This window comes from Carcharodon carcharias, chromosome 13 (genome assembly GCF_017639515.1).
Source record: "Carcharodon carcharias isolate sCarCar2 chromosome 13, sCarCar2.pri, whole genome shotgun sequence".
Taxonomy (NCBI): domain Eukaryota; kingdom Metazoa; phylum Chordata; class Chondrichthyes; order Lamniformes; family Lamnidae; genus Carcharodon; species Carcharodon carcharias.
In genome coordinates, this window is record NC_054479.1 from 129,232,965 (window position 1) to 129,254,612 (window position 21,648).

At 43.5% G+C, this 21,648-nt stretch overlaps 1 protein-coding gene across 1 annotated transcript in view; it reads right to left on the minus strand.

The window, feature by feature from the left end:
- Positions 1 to 21,648, minus strand: part of LOC121286154 (collagen alpha-1(VII) chain-like) — a 188,135-nt gene that overhangs the window by 35,072 nt on the left and 131,415 nt on the right. The window contains exons 53-59 of the mRNA XM_041203135.1: positions 14,733 to 14,804; positions 13,564 to 13,608; positions 12,526 to 12,561; positions 9,298 to 9,393; positions 8,948 to 9,013; positions 6,929 to 6,964; positions 2,829 to 2,867 (exon numbers count right to left, since the gene is read on the minus strand). Coding sequence (XP_041059069.1) covers positions 2,829 to 2,867; positions 6,929 to 6,964; positions 8,948 to 9,013; positions 9,298 to 9,393; positions 12,526 to 12,561; positions 13,564 to 13,608; positions 14,733 to 14,804 — 390 coding nt within the window. The remainder of the gene's footprint in view (positions 1 to 2,828; positions 2,868 to 6,928; positions 6,965 to 8,947; positions 9,014 to 9,297; positions 9,394 to 12,525; positions 12,562 to 13,563; positions 13,609 to 14,732; positions 14,805 to 21,648) is intronic.

Here is a 21,648-nt window from a genome sequence, read left to right on the forward strand (position 1 = left end):
ATTGTCTCCATAGCAAAAGGGTACAGAAACCAATTGTGATGTCTAGGCATCTGGGGAGGTAAGCCAATTCACTGTTTTTATAAACTAAATGGTACAATTTTAAAGAAGGTTCATAAACAGAGAGATCGAAGGGTACACACACACACAAGTGGCGGAATGTTGGTGGCTGGAGTCTCGCCTGCCGGCTGGAGGGCTGGCAAGAGCCCCATGGCACCCCTTTTGGTAAGACCAGCCACATCAAGTGCCAATCAGGCACTTAACTGGGCAGTGGGGTCCTTCCCCATAATCAAGGGCCCTGTGAGCGGCAGTCCTGCTGCCAACAGCTACCAAGCAATCAGAAGCCTGCAATTCTTCATTGCTTGGCAGTGCCACCAGGAAGGCAGTGGCTGCTGTCAGTAATGCCAAGGGAATACCTTTGAACACAGGACCACCCACCAGCCCCCCCCAACTCATGGAAGTCAATAAGCAACCCCGACAGGGTTTGCTTCACAGGCTTCCCACATGGGAAGTGTCCTGCCCGCTGCTGGGTGAATACCAGTGGCAGCAGGATGAAGCCATTAAGTGGGCAATAATTGTCCACTTAAGGGCCTGAATTAGTGGTATGGTGGGAAAGCCATCCACGAGCCTTCCCATCACAGACTGAATTGGGGGTGAGGCGGGAAGACAATGGGCCCTCCACCCGCCATTCTCCCACCTGATTAATTGCCTTCCCTGGCACCAAACTCGCCACGAGGGAGGGAATTAAATTCTGTTCAAGTTTTGAGGATGGCAGAATAAGTTAAGAAGACTGTTAAAAATGCTTTCTAAATAGAAGAATAGATTACAAAAGCAAGTAAGTTATATTAAATCTTTATAAAACACTGGTTAGGCCTCAGCTGCAGTGTTGTGTGCAATTCTGAACGCTGTATTTTATGGGGGATGTCAATGCCTTGGAGAGAAGGAAGAGAAAATTTGCCAGAATGATGCCATGGATGGGAGACTTCAGTGAAATGGAGAGACCAGCAAAGCTCTGTTCTCCTTATAGCAGAGAAGGTTGGAAGATTTAATAGCAGTGTTTAAAATGATGAATGGCTCCAATACAGTAAATTAAAAGAAACTGTTTCTACTGGCAGAATGGTCAGTAAACAGAAGTCACAAATTTAAGATGATTGATAAAAGAACCAGGAGGAGCAATAAAGAGAATTTTTTTGCTCAGCAAGTTGGAATGCACTGCCTGAAACGGTGGGGCAAGCAGGTCCAATAATAACTTCCAGTAGAGAATTGGATGGATGTTTGAAAAGGGCAGCTTTGCAAGGAGATGGGGAAAGAGCGGGGGGCGGGGTGGTGGTGTGAGACTAATTGGATAGCTCTTTCACACTTTTGCGTTCTACGATCAAAGACCAGGGAGTGAATTCTAATCTCAGCTGGAATTTGGCGGACAAATCTTTGGGAGCCAATCTGTAGTTTCTCACAACTTCCAGTATTTCTGACAGGAATTAACAGATAGCATCGAATTTGTTTTATTCAAATGTGGGCAGAATAGTTAATTACATTGCAAATATCTGAAGTACGTCACACAACATCATTTCCATCTTTTGCCGCCTAACAATTGCTGGAACATTGGTCCTGCTTAAAATTGTGGAGCCCAATTCTTTACTTGTCCTCGGCGGCTGCCTAAAATGGTTTGTTCGGCCCCTTCACGATGTGAATTAGGGGCCTAATGTTCATTGAAAATAAGTCCAACGCAAAATCTACCCCAAGTTACTCTTTAAATTGTGAGCAATTAGACTTTGAGTTTCGTTCCTATTTTTCCTTCAATCATTCAGCAGATAGGGGATAATGCAAAATTGAAAAGGTTGCTGAAGAAGGGGTCCAGCCACAGCGTTTACAGCACAAGTAAAATTCCATCAAAGCAGGAAATCCAAGAAGGAGATACAAGTAGGTGTGGTGATTGTTGCTTTAAGGCCAGCCTACTGAGTAAGGGTCACATAGTCAGAACAGCCAATCAGCACCAAGCACAGGGAAGCTTATAAAGGGCAGAGTTTTCCAAGTCTAGAGAGTATATTGTAGCCTTATTAGAGGTCTGCAGCTAATCCAGCAGCTCTGTTAATAAAGTTTGTTGTTCAACTAAAGAAGCCTCTTGATAGTACATCTCTACTGTAGGAATTAATAAGGCAGCTTTTAAATAAATGAAAAAAAATTGTGACACAATTCATCGGAGCAGCAGTGAGTCACATTATAAAATAGTGGGATGTGGGGATGCACCTATGATTCCCCATAAAGGAAGATCCTGATCTTTTCTAAACTACTGTGGGAATGCTGTGCTGTCCACAGAGGGAGATAAGAATCAACCACAGGCTGCAGTCATTCACCTCTATGTAGTAGCACAGATGGACTCCAGAGGCAGATAACCACCTTGCCATCTTCAACAAGGAAAATACAGGACAGAGTGGACTTCAACAAGGTAACTGAGGGAATTACAAAATTGGCCAAAGCAGTAAATGAATAAGTTGCTTCTGGGAAGCCCTTACCGTAGGCAGAAAATGGTTCTTCTGAAGTCCTGCGATAATCCTTCTACCTTGAAGAGGCTATAAGGATGCTATTGGTGCCAAAATAATGTCATGCCCAGAATGTAATTCCTCATTATAGTCTTCTAAGGGTTATCTCACAGGACAGGATGAGACCACAGATTCGCGTAGAAGCTAATAGTAAAATTTCCATCTCTATCACTTGATGTCAAAGGAAACTGAAATACGTTGAACTTGATATAGGGGGATTGCAAAGTCTCTGTATATTATATAGTGTAAAGCTATTTCAGATAGGGCTTATTCATTATATTATTCTCTTACCTTGACATCAATTCCTTTTCCTTGTGGTCCAGGGTCACCCTTAAAAAAATTGGTTATGCATTAGAATATCAGATGAATAAATTGAAAGTGAAAGAGGGATGCTCATTCATGCAAACAAGGAACATAACATAAAAGGCAATTTTGCCTTTGGCAATTGGGCCCAAAGTATTACCTGGAAAAACTCAGCAGGTCTGGCAGCATCGGCGGAGAAGAAAAGAGTTGACATTTCGAGTCCTCATGACCCTTCGACAGAACTTGAGTTCGAGTCCAAGAAAGAGTTGAAATATAAGCTGGTTTATGGTGTGTGGGGTTGGGGGGGGGGTGGCGGAGAGAGAGAGAGAGAGAGAAGTGGAGGGGGTTGGTGTGGTTGTAGGGACAAACAAGCAGTGAAAGAAGCAGATCATCAAAAGATGTCACCAACAATAGAACAAAAGAACACATAGGTGTTAAAGTTGGTGATATTATCTAAACAAATGTGCTAATTAAGAATGGATGGTAAGGCACTCAAGGTATAGCTCTAGTGGGAGTGGGGAGAACATAAAAGATTTAAAAATAATGGAAATAGGTGGGAAAAGAAAAATCTATATAATTTATTGGAAAAAAAAAACAAAAGGAAGGGGGAAACAGAAAGGGGGTGGGGATGGGGGAGGGAGCTCAAGACCTAAAGTTGTTGAATTCAATATTCAGTCCGGAAGGCTGTAAAGTGCCTAGTCGGAAGATGAGGTGTTGTTCCTCCAGTTTGCGTTGGGCTTCACTGGAACAATGCAGCACGCCAAGGACAGACATGTGGGCAAGAGGGCAGGGTGGAGTGTTAAAATGACAAGCGAAAGGGAGGTTTGGGTCATTCTTGTGGACAGACCGCAGGTGTTCTGCAAAGCGGTCGCCCAGTTTACGTTTGGTCTCTCCACATTGGTCTCCTCTACATTGGAGAGACCAAACGTAAACTGGGCGACCACTTTGCAGAACACCTGCGGTTTGTCCGCAAGAATGACCCAAACCTCCCTGTTGCTTGTCATTTTACCACTCCACCCTGCTCTCTTGCCCACATGTCTGTCCTTGGCCTGCTGCATTGTTCCAGTGAAGCCCAACGCAAACTGGAGGAACAACACCTCATCTTCCGACTAGGCACTTTACAGTCCTCCGGACTGAATATTGAATTCAACAACTTTAGGTCTTGAGCTCCCTCCCCCATCCCCACCCCCTTTCTGTTTCCCCCTTCCTTTTGTTTTTTTTCCAATAAATTATATAGATTTTTCTTTTCCCACCTATTTCCATTATTTTTAAATCTTTTATGTTCTCCCCAACCCCACTAAAGCTATACCTCGAGTGCCCTACCATCCATTCTTAATTAGCACATTCGTTTAGATAATATCACCAACTTTAACACCTATGTGTTCTTTTGTTCTATTGTTGGTGACATCTTTTGATGATCTGCTTCTATCACTGCTTGTTTGTCCCTACAGCCACACCAACCCCCTCCACTTCTCTCTCTCTCTCTCTCTCCACCCACCCACCCCCCCCCACCCCCCCACACACCTTAAACCAGCTTATATTTCAACTCTTTCTTGGACTCGAACTCAAGTTCTGTCGAAGGGATATGAGGACTCGAAACGTCAACTCTTTTCTTCTCCGCCGATGCTGCCAGACCTGCTGAGTTTTTCCAGGTAATTCTGTTTTTGTTTTGGATTTCCAGCATCCGCAGTTTTTTTGTTTTTATGGGCCTAAAGTATTGCTTGGCTGAAGCTGAAGGGGAAACTCTGCCTGGGAAAGTCACACACCTGTAACACAACCTGACTGGTTTTCCTTCATGTGTTGTGATCAAGCTACGTTGAGCAACACATAAATTGTCAAACTTCAATTTCAGAAACTCGTACCAAATGCAAAATGGCTCTTTATCACGGAAGCATCGTTTTACTGTAGCCTTAATCTTTCTGGTCCCACTCTATTTTAGGTAATAGGTCATTGCTCCTCTGACCTTTCATCTCTTTCTCTTCTTATGCTCCAAACATAACATTCTCATCCTATCCCATCAAATGATATGCTTTGCAATCATTTCCCAAGTTTCAGATTTAGCATGGAAACAATTATTTCTGAAAAGATGGATCTCATGGTGAGCCTTAAGTCCTTTATTCCTTTCTCAATTAATTTTTTCTTCACACCTTTTAAATCTCCACATTAAACATATCTTCCCTGGAATGAAAGAGGCATAGATGACCCGTCCTCTGCTAATGCAACCTATAGTGGGGTTATTGGTACTAAGGCCAGGATTTTGCCCTCGTTGGACAGGCTCGCCAGGAGCGAGTGGGCGCAGTCGGGAAGCCGACCGCTGCCTGTGATCGGGGCCCGGCAGCAATTTCACGGCAGGCCAATTACGACCCGCCCAGCATGAAACGTGTGCTGCAGCGCTCACTGCTGCCTGTGTGGGGGGGATGTGGGGGGTGTGAGGAGGGCAAGAGGGGAACTTTGCGCATGCACGTGGGTGCGCGCAGGAAAAGCTCCCTGAGGCACAGAGCTGCCTCAGGGAGTTGAAGATTTTGAAAATTAAAAATAAGGAATTTTAAAATGTTATAAATGACTCTGTCACATGAGCAGGGACATGTTATTAATGAACTATTAAAATTTTTATTTAATTTTTAATAGCTGTTGGAAACCTCATCCCGCGCATGGATGAGATTTCCTAAAAAACCCAAAGGCCGCTTGGCCTTTTCGCCTGCCCCCCCAACGGTAAGATTGGATGGACAGTGAAAAACTTAATTCAATTATTACTATAATGCTCTTAATAGGCCTTTTAATTGTCGGCGGGCACGCCGCTGACTCCTGCCCGCTGACTGAAATAACACGCGAGTGTGCAATGACATTGGGACGCTTGCCCGCTGTCATTGTGCGTCATTTGACACTTATTCAGGTCGGGAACGCACCTGCCCGACGGACCGAAAATCCTGGCCTATGTAAAAGTGGGCGGGGTTGACTCCCTCACTTTGATGAGGTCCCTGACTTCTACTGTGACCTCCCCACAACTGCACTGAAGTCAACAACCAATGTCTAGCATTCTACAGTGCGTCAAAAATTAATTTTTAATTTGAATCAGCCTTAAGAAGGAAAGTTAAAAGGAAAGAACTTGCATTAAATAGAACCTTTCATGACTTCAGCACATTCCAAACGCACTATAGCCAATGAAGCACTTTTGAAATGCGCTGGTACAATTATCAGATTTATAAGATTATGCTTTGGGACTGTGTCTTTAATTTAAGATAAAGCAACTTGTTCTGAAATAAAAACAGAAAATGCTGGAAAAACTCAGCAAGTCTGACAGCATCTGTGGAGAGAGAAACAGAGTTAACATTTCGAGACTGTATGATCCTTCTTCAGAGCTCTGAAAAACGTTCATGGTAGTGGGTTTTCTCGGTTGTGTTAAAAGTTCTGCTCTGTAGCTTAAGGCGTACAAAAAATGATGTTTAATAAAGAGTGGCTTTAGTCTGTTTGTTACAGTAAATGTCTTAAAATGTGAAATCTTGTCATGTCAGCCATTCAGCTATTAACTGGCAGTTCAAACTTATTTTTCAAAGTTATTGGTCTCTATGGAGATCGTAACACTGCTCACTGTTGTAAAGAGGGAAATGCAGCAGTCAATTTGTGCACAATAATCACCCACAAACGGTAATGTCATAATGACCAGATAATCTGTTTTAGTGATGTTAATTGCGGGATAATTGCTGACCAGGACATTAGGGAAACTCTTCTGTCCTTAGGGACTTCATAGTCTCAGTTAAACGCCTTTGACTTCAGTAATTCCCTACTCATTCTAAGTATCCCAAGACCTTATAGTAAACTCTAACAAAATGGCTCATCTCCAAATCCAGTGTCTAAAGCCTGTTTCCCAATCCCCTTGTTCAAGGTTGCTAAGGATTAACCCATCTTTACCAATAAGCAATGCCACTGATATCTACAGAACTGTATAGGACTTCAGTTTAGTATCTGCAAGTATGATATAAGCAGTTATTTGTCAAGGATCCTCTGCATTGTACCAAGACTTCTGAAAAATTGAACTTTTTCTGCAATTCAGTAAAAGAAAGCAGACATGAATTAACAAAGCTTCTTACTTGTTCACCTTTCAGCCCCCTTTCTCCTTTCTCGCCCTATGGGTCAAAGCAGAAAAATCCAAGAATTTTAGGCCTGCAACGATTGTAGTTATCACAACTTGTTACAAGAGCAGTATATTTCAGGAGCTGTGTATTAAATGTGTATTGCAGGTGAGATTATTGCAGGAGCATGGATTTCATGACTGTGTATTATAGGAGTGGATATTACAGAAGCTGTGTATTACAGGAACTGTGTATTACAGAAGTGAGTATTACAGGAGCCATGTATTAAAAGTGCAGGTATTACTGGAGCTGTGTATTACAAGAGCTGTGTATTACAACAGCTATGCATTACAGGAGTAGGGTATTACAGGAGTCATGTATTACAGGAGCATTTATTACAAGAGCAGATATTACAATAATGGCTATTACAGGAGTGAGCATTACAAGAGTCTGTATAACAGGTGAGTGTATTACAGGAGCAATATAAAAGTAGCAATCTTCATTCCTTATGACCCAGGAATTCAAGGTAGTCTCTGCTCCCAAAAGAAGGAAAGATTATTCAGGAATTTATTTCCCTTGAATCAAACATCTAGTTTTTGATGGTGAGATGCTGAGTAAGTTGGGCCTTCACTCTCCTGAATTTAGAAGAATGAGAGGTGATCTCATTGAAGGTACAAATTCTAAAGTGGCTTGACAGGGTAGACCCTGAGAGGTAGTTTCCACCGGGTGGATAATCTAGAACGTGTGGGCACACCCTCAGGATAAGGGGTCAACCAGTGGGTGTGGTGTATTTGGAATTTCAAAAGTCTTTTGATAAGGTCCCACACAGGAGGTTGGTAAATAAATTTAGAGTGCATGTGATTGGGGGAAATATACTATTATGAGTTGAGAATTGGTTAACAGACAGAAAGCAGAGAATAAGAATAAATGGATCCTTCTCAGAATGGCAGGCTGTTACTAGTGGGGTACCGCAAGGATCAGTGCTAGGTCCACGTCTTTTCACAATCTATTTAAATGATTTGGATGTGGGAATCAATTGTAACGTTTCCAAATTTGCTGATACACCAAACTGGGTGGGAACATAAATTGTAAGGAGGATGCAAGGAGATTTCAAGGGGACTTGAACAGGCTAAGTGAATGGGCCAGAATGTGGCAGATGGAATATAATGTGATCAAGTGTGAAATTATCCACTTTGGTAGAAGAAAACAGAAAGACAGAATATTTCTTAAATGGTGAGAGGTTGGGAAGTGCAGGTGTCCAAAGGGACCTGGGTGTCCTTGTTCATGAGTCACTAAAAGTTAGCAGGCAGGTGCAGAAAGCAATTAGGAAGGCGATTGGAATGTTGGCCTTCATCAGGAGGGGGTTTAAGTGCAGGAGTAAAGATGTCTTGCTGCAGTTGTATAGAGTCTTGCTGGGACCTCACCTGGCATATTGTGCACAATGTTGGTCCCGTTATCTTAGGAGGGATATACTTGCCATCGAGGGAGTTCAATGGAGGTTCACCAGATTAATCCCTGGAATGGCAGGATTGTTTTATGAGGAAAGATTGGGGATACTGTGTCTGTATTTCTTAAAGTTTCGAAGAATGAGGGATGACCTCATTGAAACGTACAAAATACTTACAGGACGTGAAGGGGTGGATGTAGATAAGATATTTCCCTTGGTTGGTGAGTCTAAAACCAGGGGACATAATCTCAGGATAAAGGGTAGGACATTTAAGACTGAGATGAGTCGGAATTTCTTCACTCAGACGGTGGCAAATATTTGGAATTCTCTATTCCAGAGGGCTGTGAAAGATCAATCAATGAGCATGTTCAAAATAGAAATCAATAGCTTTTTGCAAACTACTGACATCAAGGGATATGGAGATAATGCAGGAAAGTGGTGTTGAGATCCATGATCAGCCATGATCTAATTGAATGGTGAAGCATGCATGGTGGGCTGAATGGCCTACTCCTGTTCCTATGGTGCATGATCTGCTGCACTTGGTGATGGATGAGTTTGATGAATATCAGTGCCTAAACGCTATGACTTACCGGTATACCAGGGGGTCCAGCCGGCAAAGGAATGAATGGCAAATCTGTATAATTGAACCCAGTCTCCTGCAATGACAAGTTGGTCAGTGCCATACTCATTGTTAACCTGTTGCAGTATCCCTAATGAACATTTATAAACGTCATTCATGCCGCTTTTTCTCTTATTTTTGAACCTTTGATTGAGTAAATGCCTCCAACCTACTTCCTCTCCCACATCCCCCAGCACCCCCCAACTCCACACCCCCATCTATTCCTTTCAAATGTAAAAGCAGTAACACAGAGGTATACATCAATGAGGGTTCAGGAGTTCATAATAATCAGAAGGTGATGCACGTTCGGTCTTTACATACCTCATTGAAAGGTATGGGAGGTCCTGGGAAGGCTCCTGGTCCAGGAGGTCCAGGCAAACCAGATGCCCCTTTCTCTCCTTTCACACCATCTTTTCCCTAAAATGAAAAGAGAAAGACCAAGAGGAAAACCATTTGAGATCCACAACACAGCCCTTGATTTCTGAAAGGCCTTCACAGTCATTCCAGTCATTCATTCTAATTAAAGAACAAATCCAATCAGTACTTCAACTTAACATTCTCTTTACATCGGGCCAGATTCTTCTGGAAAAAGGACAACACATATTAATGCACTGATTGGCCAACATGTTAAAGGGATTAAGAGATAGGTCACAAGTTCTAAATCTCCAGATCTTGTTGTATGATCACACTCCTGTTTGCTTCACATAAGCAACATCTTGCCCTTAGCCTCTCCCTTCATCACTTTTCTCTCTCTCTCTTAATCCAATCCTTTTTTGCCTTTCCTCTTTTCTCTTTTTGTACCTGTTTTGACTTGATCTCACTCTTCTCTGTCATTGTCTGTTTCTTTCCATAAATCTTATGAGTTCAGGAGATAACACTGTTGGTCCCACTCTTCATTGAGACCCCAGATGTTCTCATCACAACATTAACAGCTCATGTTTCCAGCAAGTTGCAGTGCAAAAGATTTTTGAGCTAAAGGATACAGGAGAAAATCTAACTATTGGGTCACAATGTGAGATGCCCCACCCCACAAGATTTAAGGCACATTTTGTGGTCCAACAATGCGCCTTAGTCCCCGTTTCACAGGAATATTGCCTAGTGTGCGACTGTTTTCAATTTTTATTTCAGATCTCCAGCATCTGCAGTATTTTATTTTATCCACATAGAAATGTGAATGATGTTCTGCTGAGAGTATTTGCGTAGTTAAGAGTCCAAATTAAAATGCAAAACCTTAAAGGTGATAATCTCTGGATTGTTAGCTAAACCACGCACTGAGCAGATTACTGAACTAAACTTGTGGCGCAGAGTGGTGTGGGACTCACTTTTAATCAGGAAAGAGAGCTGTTCCATTGGGATGAACACCACTTAAATTTAGAGAATCGTATAACTGGGGCTATGGATAGGATCTTAAAATAAGAGTGGATCGCAGGAGAGGGTGGAGGGAGCATTCAGGTGAAGGTAGATTTAGAAGTCTAAAAAGAAAAAGTCAAGGTAATAGAACATCTAATAAAAAGTACTTGGATCTGCTCCTAAAGTGCTGTTAACTGCAGGGCTATGGGCCGGGTGCAGGAAGGTGGGATTAGAAAGGGTACCTGGGTGTCCTCAGGCTGGCATGGACAAGATGGGCCAAATGGCCTCCTTCTGTGCTGTAACTTTTCTATGAATTTTCTGTCAACGGAGAACCAAACTGTGGGTGATTTTATGTGCTCATATCCACTGGGAAGTGGTTTTAGAATGTTCAATCTTATTTCACACATGATTGGAAAACAGAAAAGCTTAATCCTGCTATTGTGAACTCTATTCAATCACAGGCTCGGGAGGTGATTTACAGCATGCTAACTCACTGCGCCAATTCCTTCAAAATTTCTGTGTCCCATTTTCTCTGGGTCCCTACTGCACCCGCCACCCTCCCCACCTCCCCCACACCCAGACCACATTACTAACTGTGACTGAAAGCAGGGTGACATGCTCCCAGGTCTCCTCCAAATGGTGCTTTACTGCAGCCTCAAAAACCCAGGGATAATTCCTCTCCAATTTCTTGCCCTGCCAAAGATTTGTGCCGTAGGATTTTTTACACGCAGCTGAGGGGAGCAAATGGTGGCAATTTAACATCAACATCCAAAAGGCAGTGCCTCCAGTAATCCCTCAGTACTATTGAATTATTAGCCTAGATCTGGTGATCAAGTGTCAGGAGTGGGCCCTGAACCCACAGCTTTTTGACTTAAAGGCAAGAATGTTTCTGCTGGCCATATCTACATTCGCATTAATGCTGTTCTGTTGTGCAGCATCTTCATGTTAATTCTTGGTGTTGCTCTCAGTAGCTGGTTTCAAGCCATGGTTGCCAACTCTAGGTGGGCATATTTCCCTATCCCCAATATTTTTATACCTAAGAATGGAAACAGTTCAAAGGAAAATGATGAAAACACAACTTTTTTTGAACAACCCTAATGGTTTTTCACCTGGGTTTGCTCCTAGTTTTTTACCTCCAATTTTTTTTGGATCCTATCTTGTCCAATCTTCCAACTCAGGCTGGGTGAGATCTGAGCAGTGCTGCGCGTCTCCGGATCCTAGCATCGAGGGCAGCTCTGTCGGATGCAAGGAGGCCACACCCTCTATTTACAGCACTAGCTGCTGTAATCCAGGTAAGTCGAAGGTCCAGCCAAGTTCCAAGACTGGGGGAAGGTAGGTGTATAAGGTAAGTGGGTAGAATTTTAGGGGGGGCATGGGATATGTTCAGGCCTCAGGGCAGGGGAGGTCAGGTCATGCCTTGGAGGGGAGTTTGAGCCTTTGGGGGGGTATTCAAGTCTGGTCAAGCCTTGGGGTTGGGGGTGGAAGTCAGGCCTAGCAGGGAGGGGAAAGAGTCCCTGTGGGGGTGGAGGAAATCAGGTGGTTGCGGAGTTCCTGTTGGGGATGTAGTTCCTTGGGGGTGGGGTGAGTTCCATTGGTGGGGGGGGGGGGGGTGGTGGAGGGAGACCCTTGGGGGAGGGGGTCAGTGTGGATCTGTGCAAAAGTTACCCAGAACTTAGAAGATGTTATAGCTCTTCTAACTTTTTCTGGGTAACTATTGACGTAAATCAGCCAGAACCATCCAAAGTTTGTGATTTAAATCATAACTTCGGATGGTTCTCAGTGCAGGGCAATTGCCCAGGAGAATTATGCACTTTGGGCAATTACTGTGCAATCCTTACCTGGGAAATTCCAGGGGTGTGTTCCCCAGCGTATCATTGGGGTATCCCCCCTCAACAATATGACACCTTGGAGCTCAGAAGTTACAGCCCAATGTTTAATTCCTGAAGACTGCCCTGGAGGTTGGAAACTGGTCAAGAGTTGCTGTGCTCTGGAAGCAGGTCTACCTATCTCTCCACTTATTGCCTACAGTCAAAACCGGGAGAGGGATATGATAAAGGGAACCCCTGCTTATTCTCTGATTCTAAATTTGGCTTCTACTCAGAAGTAGACACAGATGAATACAAAATATTTCCCCAGTGTAAATCCACCGTGGGCATTGACCAAACAGAGCATTTGCATTTGAATTTTAAGGTGACTTACATCAATTCCCGGCAATCCACGGACACCTTTTGCACCCTGCAGAACAAGAAGAAACGTTGTTTAACTTTTCTTTTGATGATCTCTCATTTAAATCAATGGGTGAAAAATCGCATGGGTTCCATTGTGAGCATGTGTGCACTCTATAGGCTCAGCCCAGCTGATCCTTTGCATTCAAGCACAGGCTGATGTATAGAATCGTAGGATGACACAGCACAGAAGGAGGTTATTCAGCCCATCATGCCTGTGCCGGCTCTTTGTAGAGCAATTCAATTAATCCCAATCCCCTGCTTTCTCCCCATAGTCCTGTATTTTTTTCCCTTCAAATACATATCCAATCCTGTCCAACCTTCTTTATGTAACATCTTGAGTATCTACTCTGGTGATGTTCATGAACCTTCTCAAGGGCAATTAGGGATGGGCAATAAAAATGCTGGCCTAGCCAGTAACACCCATGTCCCATTAAAATAATGTTAAAAAATGAACCAGGGTTGGGGGAAACAGGGAAAAGCTATTCTTATGATGGGGTAGATCTTGACTTGGTGTGATGGTTCAAAAGAAGTGATAGAGAGTGGCCAGCTCATTTTACATCATTCCCGAAAATATAAAGTGGAGAGATGTAAAGTGGGCAGCCAATTTATTATCAAACATTTTACACCATTGCACAAATTCAAGATCCACCTCAGTGACTTGCTGAGCCCTGCTGTTCCATCAGCTGGGAGACACTGAAAAGCCAACTCCTTCCTTGTTTGGAAAGAGAGAGAACATCAAAGGCATGGTCACCCCGCGCTGCTCTCTCTGTATCAATAGACCACCATCGATAAGATTTAAAAGCATTTGATCTGCTCACACCCTCACATTGGGCTGGCTCCTGGTAGGAGTTGAGAGCAGTGCAAGGGGAGGGTGGGTGAGGTGCCCCAACAAAGAGCTCACAACAACATTTATGCCTGATTTCAGGAGTAGAGTCAACGGGTAAAATGAGCTTTCTTGTTGCATTGTTATGCCTTCAGGTGGATCCATTTTGAAGCGCAGTAAACTTACATCCTTCCCAGGTGGTCCACGCTTTCCATCTGCTCCTGGCTTTCCCTATAACAGAGTATCAAACTCACTGTTTGAACAATCTTAAATAATGTGAAGATAAGTGCTCTCAGATATAAGCTTCATTAAGATCAAGATACACCGAAGCATTCCCATTATAAAAGGATTCCAGTCACACAAGGTGTGAAAGGTCAGGTACAAATAAAGATTCCCAATGATGCCACCATAAGCAGCCAACAACAGGAAAGGTTCCTTTTCCTGTTTCTTGAGACTCATCTGCTGGAAATCCACACTGGGAAATCTTGCTCAAATTTTCCAGCCCCAATGCTGAACTGCAGGCAGTGCGCTTGCGATTTCCCATTCTGCCAACAGTGTTTGGCTCATTGTCATCACCTGCTCCTCAGAAAATGAGCTCTCGCATTGTGCCTTGCAACAGAATTTAGTGTTCAGGTTTCACAACACAAACGTTACACAGTTCTACATGCTTTGGCTAGCAAATGTTACGGACAGAACAGAAGGAAAAATAACTTCATTTATGTAGCACCTTTCAGAATCTCAAGACATCCCAAAAATGCTTTACAGCCAATGAAGTAATTTTTGAGGTGTAGTCAGTGTTGTAGGAATCACAAGTACCAATTTGCACACAGCAATACCCCACAAACAGCAGTGACTGGATAATCTATTTTGTTTTTACAGATATTGTTTGAGAGGTAACTATTGGCGAGGACAACCCTGCTTTTCATTGAAACAGTGCCATGGGATATTTTACGCCCACCTGAGGGGGCAGATGGTTTAACGTCTCTTCCAAAAGATGGCACTTCTGACAGTGCAGCACTCCCTCAGTACTGATCTGGAGTGACAGCCTAGATTTTGTGTTCAGGTCTCCTTCCATAACAAGATTGTCTCAGACATAAATGGGTAAGTCCATGGTCTGGAGTATTTAAGATCTCAGATAGAACCAGGTCCAAGCATCGTAAGGGAAAATGACTATGGAAGGGAATGCTGGGATATAATTTATTAAATATAATTTATTAAAAACGTAAAAAATAAATAATGATCATTGTTAAAACCCTTTAATAAGGCAGTTACAGCTACTTCTTAAGGAATGACTGGAGCCCAGCAAGCGATATGAAGTGGAGAAGGATATAGTGAATATACAACATTGTACTCACAGGAATGCCTGGAACACCAGTGGCTCCTGGATGCCCAATAGCTCCAGGGTAACCCTTCTGTCCGGTTAAGACCTGGAAGTAACATTAAAGCATATATGAGATCCTGAAAGTTAACATCTTTCCTTCCTATGCCTACATCAAACAAGCGTACTTATGGTGTTAACCACACGTGTCTTGAATACGTGCTTTTTGCCAAACAATGATTTTTAATCTACTGGTTTGGAACATGAATTGAACTTGTCTTTAAAAAAAACACATGCTTTTTAAAAACATAGATGAAAAGTGACTTGAACTCACAGCCAAGATGGCCACTTAATTTGCATTATTGTACATTCGGCATTCCAATCCACATTGAGATAAAGATGGCATGCCTGCAAAACCCATCAAAGACAACGGGTGGGATTTTCTGGCCCCACCCGCCACTGGAAATGCTCTGTCCTGCCGAAAGTCAATGGACATTTGGCTGGGCCACCACTCTCCTGCAGTGGGTCCCGCCACAACGAAGCCAGAAAATCCCAGCGAATGTCCCCACGGGAGTGTGAAGGACTCCCATCCCCTGTTTCATTAGCAAGGCATCTGTGGCAATCAAGTATTCAACTGTTAGAGATGGGCAATTAAGACTCCTCACTCGAACTTTGGCTAAGAGGGAAATTCCTAGACCTGACCTAAGCAAGTTACATTTAGAATACACAATCATGTTTGAATTAACGGTTAGTTGGGGAGTGTGGTCACATGATAAGCCAACCCCTTTGTGTGTTTTAAGCACGTTTTTTTTCTGCAGAACAGAGTAAGCAGCTCAGAAGCCGAGAGTGATCCTTCCTCCCTCTCTCTCCCTCCATCCAACTTGCAAGCTTTTGGGCCCTGTCTACTATTGTTTGGCTCTCTCCATGTGCAGCAGACAACATTTTAAAGAAAGAACTCAACTCCTCAGCCATGTCTCCAGCAGAACAGAGAGATCATCCATCTGTAGTTTCAAACCACCTTGATAATGCAAGCAAGACCACCCAGTCCAGCCTGAAGCCAGCTGAGTCAGCAAACTATAGTCTGTGAATTCCTTTTAACTTTTCTGGACCCTAATTTGACCAACCTGTCCTTCCGCTGTATTTGTGTATGTGTGTGGACTTTGAGGGCACAATCTTGTGATGCTCCTGGGAGTGGGAAGGAGGGGTGGGAGAAATTAATTTAGCCAGAGGCCAAATATCAACTTCCCAATGGCAGGATAAACTTTTGTAATTAAGTTCAGGGAAGTTTGAAGGCATGTTGATCTTCCTGTTGGCAAGCGTCAGGAAGCACATTTGCTGCATCTGCATGCCATACATGCTCATTAAAAGGCCAGCTTGCCAGAATTAAGTTCCCTTCTCAATTGAGTTATCGGCGAGTGAGCAATATATGCCTTCAGATCCACAACTGCACATGAGTGGCATGTAGCAGGCAAGGTAGTCAACTTGCTGCAGTTGGAGTGAGCAGTCACTTTTGTTTGGGGAGCATTGTTCAACAAGGTGATGATCAGGTGGTGACAGTCTAAGGGGCATGGGGCATGGGGCAGGAAGGCTGGTTAAACGAAGGGGTAGTGCAGGGCAAGGATGAAGCCAGGGAGGGAAGGCAAGGGTGCAGGGATGTGGGAGGGAGGGAAGGGCCTTGCATGATGGGTATGGGGGACCTGTGGATGGGTGGGGAGGGGCGTTTCCTCAAGAGCAGGGTTGATGTCGTCTATGGAGGTTGAACTGAGGGTACTGGGCAGGGAAGGGAACAATCACAGTGACAGGAGTTCGTGGGATGCAATAGGGTGACAGGTCCAGGATCATGGTCAGGTAGCAGATGGTCTCATGGAATGGGGGGATGGGGGGGGGAGGGGGCATGGATAATGGGAAGGGTCAAGGTGGGATGGGGGCTGTAGCTTGTGTAGGCTCAGAGGGGAGAGAAATCAAGTGGAGGGTGATAGTTATGGGCCCAAGGGTAATGGGTCAGGTTCAAGGGTAACAGAAGAGAAAGGAATGATTATAATGAGCGGTTTAAGGGTAAAGTTGGTGGGTGACAGGGAGAGAGTAGAAGGTGGTGGAGTGTGTCTGGAAAGTTCAGCACACCATTTCTAAAGACTCTTCTTTACAACACAGTTGCTCTGTAAGTGTGAATTCTCAAAGTGGGAAGGGGGTCTTTTCAGGCAGATGGAGTTAAAGGTGAACATAATCAGGACCTGGGAGAGAGGGTGCAGATGGTGACGAACACCAGGGCCCGCAAACTGGGGGAGGCACTGGCTCAGTTTTTTAAATGGAAGTCTCAAGTTGTCCAGCCAGAACTTCAAATCTGAAAAAACTCGGAACTGTCAAGCTGAACACTCGGTTTTTTTTGTCCAGCCAGTCTGTCAGCGTCAGGTCAATTTTATTTGTTGCTACGTGGCTGCTTCCAGCCTTCCGGCATCTTCGTGTTTCTGAGTTCTTTTTTTAAAAAGCCTGCCAAAAAAACCACGTAACTGCCTGAAGGTCAGCAGCAGCAGTGCAGCAACTGGCGAGAGAGTGTCCTCCATTCAAAAATGGCAAGTGAAGTCCCTGCAATTTTTCAACTAATTGGAAATTGCCAGAAAAGGTGTGCATAGTAGGGTCTGTTAGGCAAAGTTGGGGGGGGGAGGAGGGGGTGCAGGGCAGTAATTAAACAGCACTAACTTCTCTCACCACCCTTCCATAAACAGAAAAGTGTTTTTGATTTGTTTCCTTCTTTATAAGTGGTGGCATATTTCCCAACCCCTCGGTTCTGGTGTGATCCAATTTTCCATTAATAACCCCACAGCAAACTCGAGATAAAATGAACACACCCAAAACACAGAAAAAGGGTTGCAACATTGCCTCCTTTGCATTCATACAATAAAAGAGGGATGAAAAAAAGGTAGATCCACAGTGTAGAGAGCACAGAGAAAATAAGTATTGTTTCATGTGAGTTCCAGAGTCCAGAATCAAAATCCAATGAGATATTCCTTCATGGAGGTTGGCAGGTTAAAAACCAATGCTGTATAGCTCACTTTTCTGGTGGTGTTGACTTTGCACGATGAGATAGGCACACAGAGATTAATCAGTCTTGTAGGCGATGGTACAGAATTTCCAGCCAAAGCAGTGTAGATGGGGCCAGGTGTCCAACCTGGGCCAGAGCTCCTGGTCTGTGTTGCTGCTAGGCAGGTAATAAAAAGGCAGACTGGGACTTTGCAGTTTAGCAAGGCAATATTACTTGTTCCACAAGCCAGAGGCCCATGTCACATGACTCCCACCTCGCCACATTTTCTTTGACAAAGGACATGTACCCCTCGTCTGGGTTCCTGAAAAAATATCTCAGCCATTATGAATTGAAAGGAAGTTTGCAGGGCCCTTTATCTTAGCAGATGAGCAGTCTCCTGGTGGCCAGCTTGGGTTATGAAATGCAGATGACCTTTGTATAGCTCTCTTTGAATTTAGTCACACAGAGGATCGTCAGTGGTTCTTCAAGGATAACGATATGTGAGTTTCCCCAATACTGCCAGGTAACATCTTTTGTTTGGGGTCACAGGCAGAAATAGATTCAATCATTTTAGGTCTTTGTCCAGTTTGAAATTTTTAGAGATAGCAATGGGCATATCTCTACATATTTTATAAGAAAAATACACAGGGTGAGGTCTTGGTCTATCACAGCTCATAGCGAATCAGTAAACTATTTTACACTGTACGTGACTGTTATTCCATTGACTTCAATCTTGTCTTTTTGTCTACTTGCCTATTATCCCACCCTATCTTGGTGTTTTTTTATGAGTTTTTGAGGTATGATAAAGTTGTATTGCATTGTAGATATTGAAAATACATTGTGATGAGAAGCAGCAATCAGCAGAGTCTTCACGCATGCTGATCAAGAAAAAACATATAATTACGAACCTTGCAGTTTTTGTCCTCTGCCCTCTTAAAAGCTGTGTCTCACAGAGACACCTGAGGGTTCCAATGCATCTCACTGACAGTGAAGACCTATGTTATTCAATTATTCCACTTTGTTGCTCAGGAGTCATTTGATCTTTCTACCCTGAGAGATTACTGATAAAACAGAGTCCAATTACATCCCTTGTATGAAATACTTATATTGAATAATATCATGCATCCAGGCAGAAGAAAGTCTTCTTCTACTTTGATAGAATGGAAAAGATCTTGTGCAGTTTATCTGGGTTTCAAGTATTGAATCTTTTTCCCCAAAAATGAAATTACTGTCACCGTGGCTATATGGTACAATGTGCAGAACATGTTAATGAGGGCTGAGGCAGTAACCAAAATCAGTGTTATCATCTGCACATTGTTATAAATAGCTAATAGAATATTTTCCTGTCAAATTAACAATATTGCACAATTCTGTCAAAATAAAATGCATGCTCTTTGGTTTGTTTAATAGTCACGGAGAGGGGGATCACCTATTGGCTGAACACAAACTAACACTGCAGTATATCGTCGCTGCTCTTAATTTTAATGACCCATGCTGCATATATATCGGACAATATTTGTAACCAGTTGTCAACAATGGGTGTTATCACTTTACTAGGATCTTTCTGTGATTGATTGGTGAATCTTGAAAGGAGAAAAATTATCATGCATGATTGGGGGGTCAAAGTGGAGGGGGGGGGGCGGTGGCAATAATGGGCCTGGAAACAGAAGAAGCACCAGGGCCCATGATTTCTCTCCCTGGTCCTGAACACAATTGACTGACTAAAGGGGCACCCTAATGATTATGAGTCAATTGCATAAAAACCCTGTCCAGGTGTGCTCTCCTCTCTATGGTGAAGTCCACTCAGCAGCAGGTTTACTTATTGATTCATGGCTCTCATAACATCGAGATCCCAGCAAGATTGAGAGCTGCAGTAAAGTCTGCGCTGAAAGGCAATTCAAATTGACGAAGGAGTGGGGGCGGAGGGGGACAGGGAGGCATGGAAAGAGGGAGGCAGGGGTTAGCGCCCTGAGGAGGGCGGGAGAGGGGCGGGGTGAGACAACAATGTGCCGCTTTAGAACCTCAAGGGTCCTGGGTAGATGCTCATGGCTGATAATGGGGTGGATGGTATGTCCATAATGGCAAAACAAGGACCTTTCAAATCAGGGTGTCTCAAGGGTGATGGAGAGAAGCCCAATAATATTTGAGGGAGGGTGCACAGTCATGGCTTTTATTATCCCGGTCAATGCTGCAGTCTCCATGCACATGGATGTATGTGGTCCTCCTGGATGGGCTTCACCATGACGGGGTGGTGGGGAAGGCCAGGAGTAGACCGATGCTCAGTACAGGGCTTCCCATTGACTGAAATGCTCAGGGCTGGAAATAAAATATGCTGACTAGGTGGATTACTGCAATTTGTTCACAGATCACCTCAGGTATACATGATGTTGGCTCCAGGAAACCCTGCACTTCTACTAGCTATTGTCCAGCTGAGGAGGAAGTGGCATGGCTGTCAACATCCTGTCCGCCCTGTCACAGGATTCACTATGCTTATCATGCATCCATATCCAATGAGCTGACCAGCAGGAGATCACATGTGGCCAGCTGTCCCACACCCAAGCAGAAATCATTCTCCTTTCCACCTCCCAACTTATACTCTGAGTGTGCGTCTGTGTGTGTGTGTGTGTGTGTCTGTGCGCGCGCATGTGTGCAAAAGTTGGTGCGCATTTTATTATTTTAGTTAGATCAGTTTAAGTATAATAAAATAAACCGCTTTCTTTGTTAAACTGAAGAAAACCTGTCTTATTGGTTCTTTTATGATCACAGTGCGTAAACAGTTAAGTACTCACTGAATTGGCAAGTATGGCTTTTGCAGACAAGAAAAAGTTTGTTGTGGTCAAATGTTGAGAGGGCAAAGAGGGGCCATTCAGCCCCTCCTCACGTGGTCATAACACTATATTATCTTTCATAAGGAATTGAACCACGACAAGCTATTCCATCTTGTCCGGAACAGTAAAGCCAGAAGGCATGGGCTGCAGTTGAAGGGTAGGAGTAGGGGATAAGCTCAAAATTAATCTCTGGAAAGTGAGCGAGTGGCCAATCCATGAATCAGGCTCATGAGTATTGATTCATTCAAATGTAACTTAGGTAGACTTCCTTCAGAGAATAAAATTTTGGGATACAGCATAGGTGCAATCTGAGACACAACATGTGATAACAACAGCATGCTAAAGGAGGTCCATATGACTTTGGACCTATGATTCCTAAAGCTTTCCACCATTGGAGCTTTTCACGCTCCATGTTTGGGTCTGTAGGTTAATTGATGAGATTTTTTAAAATTTATTTTTTCATGAGCTGTGGGCTTTGCTGGCAAGGCCAGCATTTGTTATCCATCCCTAATTTCCCTTGGAAATGTGGTGGTGGGCCATCTCCCCTACCAGAAACATTTGGCATCATTCTGTGCTCAACAGTGTTCATTTGCACTCATTTGATCTGCATTCTGAAGCGATCATTCAGTCATGATTTGTCATCTAAAAGCAATCAAATGAAATCACTGGCCTGAAATGAAATCACACAATGCTCAAACTGCATCAATTGCAAACATTTATTTGCCTTCAAAGCAGTTAAAAGCATTCAACTGACATCAATGATGATCAAATGCCATGGAAGTGAAGCTGAAACAATATGATCAGCGTCAAAGTACTTAGCAGAAGATATTCAACCGACACCTAAAGTGGTCAAGGAACTCAAGCTCTATAGTGATCACAAAGTTTCAGATATCAAATTTTTCTAAGTCCCAGCTGATGCAGTATATGCATGCAGTGTTTAACACAGGGTCAGTGCACAAATCACTACAGTAATTATCACAGTGGGGATGTGAGGATAGTGCATTAAACAGATTTGGGCATATTTTCCAAATAAACTTACTAACTGGTTCACAAAACAACATGAATGTGAATAAATATAGAGTTTTTAATATAATAAAAATTTTCCA